The 13,459-nt window shown below is 43.1% G+C and overlaps 1 protein-coding gene across 1 annotated transcript in view; it reads right to left on the reverse strand.

The window, feature by feature from the left end:
* Positions 1 to 414: 414 nt before the first annotated feature.
* LOC138605581 (neural cell adhesion molecule 1-like) overlaps positions 415 to 13,459 on the reverse strand; it is a 296,228-nt gene continuing 283,183 nt past the window's right edge. Inside the window, exons 17-20 of the mRNA XM_069677942.1 lie at positions 9,279 to 9,486; positions 6,737 to 6,850; positions 5,705 to 6,148; positions 415 to 1,266 (exon numbers count right to left, since the gene is read on the reverse strand). Coding sequence (XP_069534043.1) covers positions 1,146 to 1,266; positions 5,705 to 6,148; positions 6,737 to 6,850; positions 9,279 to 9,486 — 887 coding nt within the window. The 3' untranslated portion in view covers positions 415 to 1,145. The remainder of the gene's footprint in view (positions 1,267 to 5,704; positions 6,149 to 6,736; positions 6,851 to 9,278; positions 9,487 to 13,459) is intronic.

The following is a 13,459-nucleotide window of genomic DNA, read 5'->3' on the forward strand; positions in this document are numbered from 1 at the left end:
ATTGGTCATTTTCCTTGCCCCAAAACCAAACCCAACCCTGTCTCCTAAAAATACGGTTTATTAGCAGCTATGCATCTGTCGGCAAAGTAACGAAAATCATTCGTTTTTCTATGAGATGCAATCTGCAACACAACATTATTTAAGTAGCTGAAACCAAACTACATGGGTTATGCATGACTTTGTTTACCCTCCATTCATTCCAATGGCCTTCCTATGAATTACCATGTTCATATGTCAGTGATTTTTACCCTTTCAGGTTATTTTCCTTCATAACATATTGGATAATTCACCAATATATACATGAACTGGATGAACCATATTTTTAGTGAGACAGGGTTGACTGTAACAGCATCATAAATCTTTCCCAGGTGTCTTCTTCCATCTCTCACCGCTGAATGATTTGTGGACCAGAACCGTATTGAATCAACATTTATGAGAAATCAAAAACATCTACAGAGGAACCAAAATGACAGCAACATGTACAGAAATACAGTAACTTTGCAAAAAACAGGCATGCTAATGTTCTAATCTCTAAGCTCTGGCAATAACACATTAAAAAAGCTAAATAGGCAGTACCGTCTGCACATTATTTAAACACAACAAAGTATCGACAAAAGAAAAAAAGACCCATAATCCATTACCACGATGATGACCATACTGCATAATAATAGTAGTATTGGTAACGTACCAGTCTTACATGTGTGTAAATCATGAGGGCAGTAATCTGTGAAGTAAAGCTACAGTCCAACCGAGGCTATCTAGAGAAAAACAGTATAGATCTGTTCTGTATGTAACAGCTGATCAATCGAATATAACATACAAGAGAGAGGGTGAATTATGTGTATAAATTTGTCTTTTGTGTGACATAAACAAATAAAGAACTGACGTAAGAGGAACTAAGGCATGTGCATGAGGTCTTTACAATTTCCCGGTCAGAAGACACTGTAAGAAGAGACCCATGATTTCTATTTTTTTTAGCTTTTCTGTTGCTTTTTGTTGTTTTCTGATGCAATGGGGTGGTGTGTGACATTGCTTTGAGGTTTCAGTGACTGTGACCCCCCCTTTTAACCTTTAAAAACCCCCTCACCCGACCTCCCTCCCTTCCCAAACCACCCTCTTCCTCAGGCTGCTCTTGCGCGCGGAGATTACGCTTTACTTTCGTTGCCGTTCGTCTGGGGAGCCTCGTTGGGAACTGTCTTCACCTCGCCCGTGGCGTTCTTCACCTCCGTCTCGCCTTTGGTGTTATCGTCCTTCACAGTCTTCCCGCTACGGGAACAAAAACAGCAGCGAGGGAGAGACAAAAAGAGAGAAGATTCTGTTAACGGCGAATCACTAAGTCTGTCTCTCACAGCTAAACTGTCTGCTCTGAGCTGCCTTTTGTGTCATTTTTCAAAGAAAGACGGAGGAAAAAATGGGGTGAAAACATGCAAGATGCTTTGAGGGAATTTGTTTTCCCTCCTGGAACTGAATGCATTTCACACATAATGGGATCAAGCTCACTATCCTAGCCAGACATCAAATAAGAGTACATGGATGTCACAGCTATTTTCAGGGAACAATGAATGCTGATGTGGAATGAGACAGGGCCGGTACAGTAGGCACAATGCATGAAGGAATGAGAGACTGAGGCATAACCTACAACACAAACTACAATGCACAAGAGGATTACACGCCGTCTGGACCGAGCCGAGGCACAATGGAAGGAGACTTTAAAGCTGTATTCAGTTAAGTCGAACATTTGCTGGTGTTAGCATTTGCACCCTTGTTGGAATACATTAGCAGCGCAGGTTTGCTACGGCTTCTAGTTTGAAAACGTGGCGCTTTACTGTTGTGTCGCCTCTCCTCCGTCCTCTGTGTCGGCTCTCAAACTGCATTTTTAATCAAAACACTTCTCTTCACTGCTGACACATTTACATGCTCTCTGTGGGCCTTACAAAGTTAGGCCAGGAGCTGCCCCATATACATGATCCATAAATACGTCCAACACTTATAGACTCTGTCTTCACACGACGTCTGATCTCTAAAAACTTCTGTTACTTTTAATGATGTGTTATTGTCCACACAGAAACAGGCTTGAGGTTTAAAGCTCCAATTGCAACCCCCCTTGTCTGTTCACTAATTCTAACAAGACTACAATTATACTATTTGTAGAACCGTACTTGGGCAGACAATGCAAAGTCCACTCTAAAGGTTGCACTAAAAGGAGGGAAATTGGGAACTAACAGGTTCATCCTCCTGGGAGCCTGAATCTCATGGCAATCTGCCTGTGAGATTATGAGCTACCTTGTATAAAGACTAGACTTTAGCCTTTTAGTGGTGCTAGATTGTAGGTTATGGAGTGTCCAAAACGGAATTCTGTCAATTTCCATTCTTGTTTAGAGGTGAAAACTTTAAACCCTAAAGCTCACCAAAAAGTTAAGCATTCCCTTGGGTCCAAAAACACCTTCTAACTCCGATTACTGTAATCTCCATATTGGATTTTGCCATTAGTTTTAGAGACATGTTTTTAAGATTTGTGACCTTCATACTAGATCTGATCTCTAAAAAGTCTTAGTCTCGTATGTTACTTAATGATGCGTTATTGTCCACACAAAGTGGTTGTAGTGGCCTGTAGTTTAAAGCTCCAGTTGCATCCACTGGCGTTGGAAATGTTCACTACATCCAACAAAACTATACTTTTTGTGGGGCGATACTCGAGCAGACCGTGCAAAGTTTGCTCTGAAGGCGGCACTAGAGGAAAGAAAATGGGGTCCTGAAAACAAACAGGTTAATCCCCTTGGGAGCCTGAATCTAACGGCAACCTGCCTGTGAGATAAAAAGTCTAGACTTTAACCTTTTAGTGGTGCTAGATTTTAGTGTCCAAAATTGAAAGAATTCATCCTCTGGGGAACATGAAAGCATCTACGATACCAATGTCAATTTCCATTCTTGTTTACAGGTGAAAAGTTTTGCCCGAAAAGCTCTGGAGGGTCACCAAAAAAATAAGCTTTCTCCACAAAAATCCACTAATTCCTGTTCCTGCAATCCCCAAATTGGATTTTGACTGAACACATGACTAAAGATTTGTGATCTCACAGTGGAGCTCTGACTGACTCACAATGGTTGGATGATTCCTCCTCCAAGCCCAACGTTATCTACAGTCCAGAATTACCTACCGCCATTCATCACATTTCCCATCCCTCCTTTGTCATAATCCTTGAAAAGCTCTTGTTTTTCTTGTATTATGTTTAAAAGTTTGGACCATAGAGACTTAATCAGGGCATTATTATGCATGAAAGTAAGCAGTCCATGGCCAAACTAACTAACCAAAGCTTATTCAAAGTATTTTATAATAACTTTCTGCTTTCAAACCTGCAAAATCCAAGCAACAATTTAAATAATTAAGAGTGGCTGTGACATGTTATTCATTCTGTTGTTTGCTGACCAATATCCAAATATTATTATTATTGAAAAATTATGGAGAACCTGAAGTTGATGCGAATAGATTATCTTGCCTAATGTGTCTGTTTATCGTCTCTATAAGTTGTCTTATAAAGTCAATCCTGCTGACGGCATCTGACTAACAAAGTGTTCAGTTGTGATGCCATTTTAACCAATGCAGACATGATAATCTGTATGCTTATAAAACCACTATGCTAATATCATAGTCTCTCTTGATTGTGATGTGTAGGCGGTCTATAGTCTGTGGAAAGATCTGCACAGATGCTTCTCTCCTCAAGAGAGAGAGAGAAGTGGGTCCTGAGGATGAGCAAGCCACTCAGAAATCCAATAAACCCAGAGGAAGCCTGACAGGACCTCCAGTGTTGGGTAGCTGAAGAAGGATCACCACTTAGATCAGCAGAAGAGCTGTGCTTCAGTCCTGTCAAAGAGATATGAAAAGAAATCCCTCCAATGACAAGTTTGTTATATCATGTTGATGTTGAGCTGACAAGAACCCTGCTTCCAACTAGCTCTCAATCCCCCATCCTTCATCCCTGACGTCTGCTGCTGGACATCTCAGTGAGCGAAGCATGAGATGAAGGAGGGAGAGACAGAGCACCGACTGTCAGTGAGCCTCTGCGATTCTTCTCCTGCCGCCATCCTCACAGAGTGTCAGGAATAAACACAATCTGCAAACTCCTAGGAGCAAACCTCCATTGATAACCCATCGCAGCACCTCTGAGAACGAGCTTTCTGCAGGAAGAATTAAAACAGAAAACAGGATTCTCTAAAAGACTCTGGGATTGACTTTTTTACTGGCCTTCAGTATCTACTATTATTTATCAAAATGAAGTGGTGCAGCTGAAGGTCGCTTTCTGACGAGTCTTTAATTTAGTTGAACAAGCTCATTCACCCCTGCACAAGAGAGAGGGTCGACACTCATCTGGAGAGTTTTTCAAACAAAATAATATGTCTACTCTTTTGTAGAGTGAACAAGAATGTCTCCGTTTTGGTGTACAGCCAGTTTTGAAGCTTATTTTTCCTTACACACTTTGGCTGAGACAAACTACGCTTTGTTTTCTGTATTTTTTGTAATTTTCTTTCCCTAATCTTAGCGAATAACTGGGCATTAACAAACTAAACGTATCCTTAAATGAGTGCTGCCAAAGTAGTCGTCAGGAAAGTATTTCTGGAAGACCTGGAGTGTGAACAAGGCATGTTAGAAAACAATTATTCAACATGATCTTTGGGTGGAACAAAAAGAAGCTGTATGGTCGGAGGAAGGTTGACTCTGTTAACAAACAAACAGGTGGAGGGTGGTGGAGATGGGTGAATGAAGACAGGCGCGCATTGGTAGCATCCCAATGGATTGTATTCATGTGCCATCTACCTGCACTGTTAAAGGAAAATTCCAGACTTATATGAAACAACCAATATTTAGAGTTGTTAAGAACTTTCTCTGAGGCATTCAAAGGTTGGATTTTGTTGCTGCTTGCTTTGTTTACATTCAGCAACAGAATTAAACTTGTATACACATAAAATGTGGAGAAATAAAACGTCCCCGTGCTCGTTTTACAAACTGCAACAAGGTTAGGGCTCCACTTCATTCAGTGATAAAAGGGCTGTAGATGTTGGAGACATTGGTGTCTCTTTTTTCTACAGCAGTTTACATTGACTTGAACTCGTTGCCGAGCCCACAGTCAAACATATGTTCATGCAGCAGTCAGTCTGCTGTTGGCAGCAGTGCACTTTAGAAAAACTGAGGGACACAATTTTCTGTTGTTCAACCTTTTGGCCCCACTTTTTTCGTACACTTGAGCTCCTTCACAATTAATTAAACATGAAAATGCCTTTGATCTCAGCTACATGACTGTTGGTGGCTTTTAGCCCTCTGTTTTTGTGTGTAAGCTTTCAGTGAAGGGGAATGCAAGGCCATCAATTCTGCGGTTTCTGGGATTTAGCCGCAAAGTTGTCCTTAACTATTTCCAAAATGTCTGACTGCCTTTTATTCATGTTAATGAAGCGTTTCTTGCTTGTGGCCAAGCACTCTAATAAAATCAATGAAAAGCTTCTGCATTTTTAAAAGAATGAAGCTTCGAATTGTAACTTTCCTGTGTAAGATTCTTGAACAGTAATGGGCTGGTAACAAGTGATGAAAGTCAAACCACTGTGTCTAAATATCAGGCTGGTGTTTTCCTCTAAACCTGGCACACTTGTGAGCCATCAGGATGCTACCAGAGCAGAAGCGACAGGTTGAGGAATGGGGATATGGCAGTGTTCATACTCAGTTTGGGCCGGTGTGGTCGAGTCTGTGCACGGGGCATTTGGTGCATCCTTGGCTGGGCCGTCTACTTGTAAGTCCTTATTCTGGGTGCTGTCGGGGGCTTTGACTGGGTCGGGCTGGCTCTGCGGCCCGTCGGCATTAGCAGAGGGCGGCTCTGAGACAGAGGGTGTAGGTTTGGACGAGGGGGCAACTTTAGGGGTATCGCTCAGGTCAACCAGGGGCCCAACCTCAGGTTGGGTGTTAGCTTTGGATGGGGCAGCAGGGCTGTTTTTTGGGGAGGACTTGGCAGGGGCAGCTTTGGTTGGACTGGAGACGCTGGTGGTTAGCGTGGTGCTCTCACTAGCTGGACTGCTCTGCGCCGTGCTAAAGCTCTCAGCAACTGAGTTAGTGGCAGTGGAGGGGAGCAAGTTCACCACCGTGGTGGTGGTGTCTGCAGCAGCAGGCCTGTTTGGTGAGGAGGAGGAGGGGGACAAACAAGGGAGGAGAGGGAGGAGTGAGGACAGGGGGGGAAGCATAGAGCCACCAGAAAAGTGAGGGAAAGAAAGAAATAGAGGGGAAGAGGGGGAGTGCAGGTCAGGGCATAAACAAGGCAGAGTGAGAACTGTGCTGCAGTGAGAAAGGAAAATCTACACAAAATGTTAGCAACAAAATATTTGTGAAGGGATAAACAAACGAATAATAGAACAATAAACTATAGAAAGAGTGTCGGGTTTCCGGGGTTGGGATGCTGATATGATGTTTACAACAGAGCAAAGACTCGGGGAGAAGCAAGGTTTGTTGTTGGTCTGAATGGAGCCGCACTTACGACAAGGTTCGAGCACTCTGCTACATTTTGGTGTGCAATCAGAACGTGGGTATCAAAAGAAGCTATCATGTTACTTTCAGGTTCTTTAACTCTAAAGACCTTTCACAATGTAAAGTAACAATAAAATGTGTTACTTTAAGGCTTCATTTAAAGCTGCAATGTGAAACAAAAGGCCGGCCTACGTCTGGGACGCACCCCTGGACCCGGGAAGCAGTTTCTATACTCACTCAGGTTCTGTCAGAGGCGTGGTCTCGTTGGGCTCAGTGGGACCCCCTGTTTGGTTTGGGGTGTTTTCTTCCTCCGTTCTCACCTCAACAATGGGCTCCTTAGACTCATCTTTCCTATTGTTAGAGGGCAACAGGGTGTTAGCGAGCTAGCACGCTAACTGAAATGCTTAACCTACTGTACTATGCTAGGTCACACAGGCTCCTACACAGTGATATTATGTACTGTACCATGTAGTGTATATAAAGTAACACTGTGATGATCAGCGTCCTTGTAAAGCAGAATTAGTGTTACATCGACTGAAGCATGAAAAAACACTGGTAAAGTCTCTTCAGCTGTCACACACGCTCTCTCTCTTCCTCTCTCCATCATTTGATCCTCCTCCACCTGCAGCCTGTGATTGTACTTGTTTCCCCGGCGGCTTGTCTGTTGTCATCGCGCTGATCTGTGATTGTGATGAGCTTTAAAGTGTTTGCTTGCTGGGGATGACATGCCGGGGCCAAATACCAGCTCTGTGCGCGTCGTCGTTCATTTTCATTGCGTCTGTTTCATCTAAGCTGCTTAGTTGTAATATTTATTTGTAGCGCTGTGTTGTTAGGTTCACAGCGGGTGCAACGAGAGACAGCTCGATATATTGAACAGAATTCTTCATCAAACAAAAGCTAACATGAAATAGATTGATTCTAACATGGTTAGATGTTTACAAGGTAAAGTACAGATCTGAATATGTCACTGTCAGTGCCCGCTGGGGGCTTTGGTTGTGGCATGCTGCTTTCTCTTTATGACACAAAGTTCTGGTTATAGTGAACAACAGCTCGTCACTAACTTTGTGTGTTGTTTTTGGAGAGCTGATTATTTTCATTGGGGCTTTCACTATGAGAGAACTCCCTAAAAGTGCAACTCTCTAAAAACATGGGATCCAGCCTGACGCATAGATAACAAATATCTCCTGATGCACTTTCTGGCCGGCTTGTATTGGGTCGTCCTGCCGCTTCAGCAATATCACATGAGAGGGAGTGATGATATTCAGTACAACATCACAACCTTTGCTTTTATAGACAGTTTCATAGAACAGATTCACAAGCGTCAAAAAGTAGTAAAAAGTAACAATCAACAACTGATCATTTTTAGCTCCACCGGCTCAACAACTTAACTAAAACTGGACTGTTGTTGCCGAGCAACCCAAACATTCTCCGGCACTCTGTAGCTGTGTCCCAATTCAGGGGCTGCAGCCTTTAAAGGAAGTATTTGAAGGCTGACTGCGTCACAGCGGGACGTCAAAGGCTGTCCCAATTCGAAGGCTCCTTCGGATGCAGCCGACAAATGCGTCCTCCTTTTCCAGGACCATGAATGATCCATCAGGTGTTTCCATCGCGGCCCAACGTATCTCGAGATTCATTGCGCGCCAATTCAATTGAATAGCTAGCGTTGCACATGTTTAAAAAAAGGGCTCTTGAAACAAATTATCTTTAAAATAATAATTTAAGTAACGTGACATTAGTCATGCTAGGTAGTTAGCCTGCTAGCTACCTGTTGCTAGATGACAGGCATGTGGTGACGCAAGGGTAAGGCAGGGAACTACTAGTGACACAAATATGAAATCCTCCGTAGACCATTTCGGCTTTAACGGTCTACACGGCGATGAATGACGCATCCTCCGTAGACCGCCTCCTTGGAAGGCTGCAGCCCCTGGATTGGGACACAGCTTGTGTGCTGTCTCACTGTCAGATCAGCAAGTGCGTGAGGGCTCTGATGTGGACTTTCCTGAGTCTGCCTATCTGCAGAGTTTCCTGTGGGACTTACCCAGAATTCATAGCGAACTTGGTGACGTATACAAACATGATTGTCCAGCCCCCCACTAAATGTAAACAAATGTTCGTACACTGAAGTAGTGTTCAATAAAGTTTAGAGCGTGGACAGTGACGGAACCGCAAACACGTTTAACCTGTAATTGACAACATTAATGCCTTTCTGACTTTTGATAGTTTGATACTTTCTGTCGTAGATTTAACAGCGCATCTGGTATCCAGGCAACGTGTGATGCCATGATAGTGTGTCCCATTTATCTTTGATAAGCAGTTCTCAAACCCTCACAGACTCACGGACTGCACGTCTGGCATCATTGAAGCCTGTGAGTGTTCAGTGCTTTAGGGTGGAGATTGGGATAAGGGGAGGTCTGTTTTCTTATGCACGTACTTCTGGTGCCTGGTGACCCTCAGGTTTCTTTTTTTCAAACACTCACATTTTGTTTAAGGTTTAAGTATACAAAGTACTCTCTTAAGTTGGGGAAAAGATCATGTTTAGAGCATTTTTCTTGTATTTGGCTTTTACAGCGAGAACACTTGGTGAAAGGGAAACGGTTTGCTGTAACAGTGACGGAGCTTTACCAAGCGTGCACTGCAAAACCATGCCCATCCATGCAAAATGGCGTGTTTTTTGGGAGTCTAATCAATAGTTGCTTATATACAACTTTTGATTATTACAGCTTTAAACAAAACATCCAACATAATGTGTTTTACACAGGTTAAGAAGACGTCCACTTACGTGAACGCAGCCTTCCCTTCCTCGATGTCCTTGCTCTTGGCGCCCGGCCCGGCCTTCCCGCAGAAGTTCACAGCGATGCACATGAGGAGTCCGCACTTGTTGAGGAAGTAGCAGGTGACGTCCACGCCCACCAGCAGCAGGAAGAAGACAACGATGAGGATGCCCACGATGGCGCCGGTGCCCAGGCCAGAGCCGCCGGTCGTGGCATCTGAAGGGAGAGGACAGGGAGAGGAGACGCAGGCACAGCAGGCGAGAAAGACAGGGGGGAGAAGAGGAGTTAGGAGGAGAGGGGTTTCACATGGAGGGGAGGGGAGAGAGAGAAAGTTAGAGAGAGAGAGGGGGAGACGTGATGAGGAATGCAGTCGAGCTTTTAATACAGTGCTGCAGGTTTCTGCACACCTCAAGTGTGTCGTTTGGTTCGGAGGGAATTTGGAGGCAAGAGCCACGAGAAACCTGAACACATCAGAGCCCGCATTTCTGCTTTCATTTACTCTGATATCATCATGGCCGACACATTGGAGGTGTTTCTCATCACATGACTTACTACGATTAACAAACACACACATCAATCAGTATGTGAAGACCAACTATCTTAAAACATCTATGGTTCTATAGTAGTATCTTTAATAAGAGCATATTCATGGTTATAAACCTTCAATACAAACCTTTTTTGTTACATTGCACTTTCATAAAAGGATTGGGACATATTTTAAGATTTGATCATTCGTAGTTCGGATGAGCCACGTCCACGCGACTTATTCTTCTATACAAGTGTGTTGTGCTAGTTTTGTTTTGAGGGAGAAGAAGACCTTTGTTATCGTAGCACATGGATTTGTAAGCAGGTGCTCATGATTTGCTTTTATACATTAGTATATAAATGTAGTTTCTGTGAGACAGGATATATTCTCTGTAAATGTTGCGATCTATCCAGTGGATGTGAGATATTTCACTGATGAAAAACAACCCTTGACCTGCTGCCGGTGGTGCTGCTGTTTGGCAGAAGGATTTTCAAACATGGCCGACATAGTTTGGCTGTCGGTGGTGTTTTAATGATGGAACAGCTTTAAATCCCTGCTGCATTGTAGAGATGTCTGAACAGTTACAAACGCTGACTTTCTGCTGGGAAAAGGGACCAAAAGATTTTTATGTCAACCTTGAGGTTTCTCAAGTAACATCAATATAATGTGGCGGAATAAAGTGTATATACTGCATATTGTGAAGCATAGCTGGTACCTTATTTGAAAGATTTCTTGGCCTTGGACCAAAACAAGAAAAGAGGAATATTCAGCTTCAGTGCTAAGTCGCTTATTGTGAATCATTGCTTTGCATTAAAAAGGGAATCCTTGCAGGAATCTACACTCTTACCCTCGAGGCAGACCACTGACAGAAAGATGTATTGTAATCACGAACCACCAGCAAGAAATATAAGAAGAAAAACTTAACTCATAAAAGATTTTTAAAGCTTATATAGGGGATGTGGTTCAAAGAAGAGTCCTCCATACAACTCTTACACATCCATAAACAGAGTTCACATCTAACAGCTTTTTATGAAATCTTCTCTTTTTTTTCATCTGCTCCAAAACTTTCTGAGAGAACATAAAGGTTAAGCGGGGTTATCTAAGAAGCTTTTTATCTCAACATATGCGAGCAGTCATCCCATTTATAAATCCACTTTTGGGCCAAAGAGCAAATGTGGGTTATTTTCTGCCTCAGATTATTCCACATAAACAAACGCTCGTGCAGTTTGGAGACAGGATGGAATAAACAGGATTTGGAGGTCCAAGGCAGCTCAGGCTTTGAGGCTTTGCATCTCAACAACGGCTTTCTTCGCTGTCATCTTTCGTTTTGGCATTTGATGACATTTCTGCAATCTGGGACTAATAAATGGTCGCCAAATTCCCATCTTTGCATGAAACCTGCCAGCGCATTTTTTCCAGAGAAAATACAGCTGAGGATTCTTTGAGGACAAGACACACGATACATGTAATGTTTCAGTAAAGTGGGCCAGTTTTCACAGATGTTGTGATTGCTTTGCATAAATACATATTTCTCTTTTCGAGCACTCTGCCAGAGGTAGTGCCAGATCTTGTGGTGACGGCATCAACAGACGTCAACACAAGTCAAGGAAGCTACAGCTTGTACTAAAATATTTACTCGATCTCCGTTTACTTTTGGAACAATCACACTGGCAGGACATTGAACTGTCTAAAACATTTGAACACCGGGGCCAGATGGACACTTCACAGGGGTGAAAACACAAGCTACTTACCACAACACTTCAAACAGGACAAGGCAGTTACAAGGCTTACTTACTGACTCACAGTGTTTAATGGATGCGCACGGAGCCAAAATGTAAATAATGAAAGACCTTGAGAAATATGGATAATCACATCAGGTGAAGGAGTAGAAGCATGCAGTATCTTGTCAGAAAACAGCTCTGATAGGGCAGCCTTGGCATCTCATGTTAGACAGACTGTAGATGATTGGGGAGTCACTGCCAATCATTATGTTTAAAGTAGTAGTTGAGTGGAGTAGAAAACAACTACCTCAGTTTCATGATGTACTGGAAACGATTTGTCACCCAGTGTGTCAGAGGAAACCTGCCTCAGAGTGACTCTGACTCAACTTACCCACTTTGTGTTACAGCATCTTTTGAGTCTTTGGGTGTCGGTAAAAGGCGTCCACAGTGATGTTGTCCAATAAAGAACATGAAGGTGGAACCAGATGTGGAGCTTTGATATTCTGATTGATAACCAATGTGTAATTCCACACATGTTTGTGTACACCAGATTGACTTCAGTCATCACAACACCTCCTGCCAAGCATTGTTTAAATAGACCATTAAAAAAAGCAAAAAAGCCTGTTTGTATTAAATCAAACTGAAACTGTTCATTTTTTAACATCACAGGGCCCTACCATACCAGAGCAAACATGAAGGCTGCTCGTTAGAATCAAAGTCTCTGCCTAGGGAAGCTCAGGCTGTGGCTACCACACACCAGCATCTGTAATCAGCTGCTCATCAAACCGTCTGAAGGAGACCTGAGCAGGCTGAGGCTGAAATAAGCAGGTCAGTATATTTGATGCGTTTGTACCTGCACGATTCCTGTAATCTTGGAATGAATGAATGCGACGGTTGTAAACTGCTTTGCGCAAATACAAGTTTAGGATGCATAAATCTGTAAGTTCTGTAAAACTGGACCTACATTATGAACCAATGTGTATAATGGCCTCCCCATAGCCTGCAGCATTTTGTAACAGCTTGTAAAAGACATGAGAACTTGAAGAACAACTGCTCTGTGGTTTAATGTTTTTACCTTACTACAGATAACAGGCTACTCGCAGATCATATACATCGGTGTATTTCCTGCTGCAGCTACAAAAGATTTTATACCCCTTTCCCACCAAAATCAGCACGTTGACGCAGGTTTTTTCAGACCTGGGAAGACCCGCTTATAGATGCCTATTGTCTCTTTTCCCATTGCCAGTGAAGTATACTCGTGTCGGTCTGCTGCGTCACCGTGTGACGCCACAAACACGCCTGAAACAGGGTTAGTACTCATTCAGTCTGTTTATCAAACTCGGCGCAGACAAATTTGTAACGATGTTCGAGTGCTGCTGGGACGGAGATGGGTGGAATTTCGAGCTGAGATGACGAGGAGTCGCAGAAGTTACTGACGGAGCATAGCATCGCACCGGAAAGCGGGCGGAGATTAACGTGTCGACACAGGTTTTGTGTTCCCATCAATGCCGATCGGAGCCGAGGCGATAATTACCCGGGTCGACTGCAGAGTCATTTGACCCGGGTCTGAATGACAATTGTAGCCTTTCCCATTAAGCAAAAAAAGTCGGGCGTTTTGACCAGTGGGAAAGCGGCTTTAGAGTCAGTTCCTCAAAATGTATATGCAAATGTATGTGGGTTGCTACTCTGCAGCTTCTGCACTTACAAGTACTGGTTATAACCAACGGAATAATCATACTAAAACACCCAGTGAAATGTAAAATAAACATATTTTCAAAGTTGTAATCCCCCTCTTGGTTCTTGTTAACATTTGGTGTCCATAGATCACCGGGAGACACATTCATCCAATCAATTGTGATTAAAGGCGACCAGCTAACCCCTCGGATCAAATAAAACCCTGTTTCCCTTCACCACGCATCTCATAATGTTTGCTAACAAATCA

The sequence above is a fragment of the Semicossyphus pulcher genome, unplaced genomic scaffold, assembly GCF_022749685.1.
Source record: "Semicossyphus pulcher isolate SPU_LCO1_2020_fin unplaced genomic scaffold, fSemPul1.0.p SCAF_10, whole genome shotgun sequence".
Lineage (NCBI taxonomy): Eukaryota > Metazoa > Chordata > Actinopteri > Labriformes > Labridae > Semicossyphus > Semicossyphus pulcher.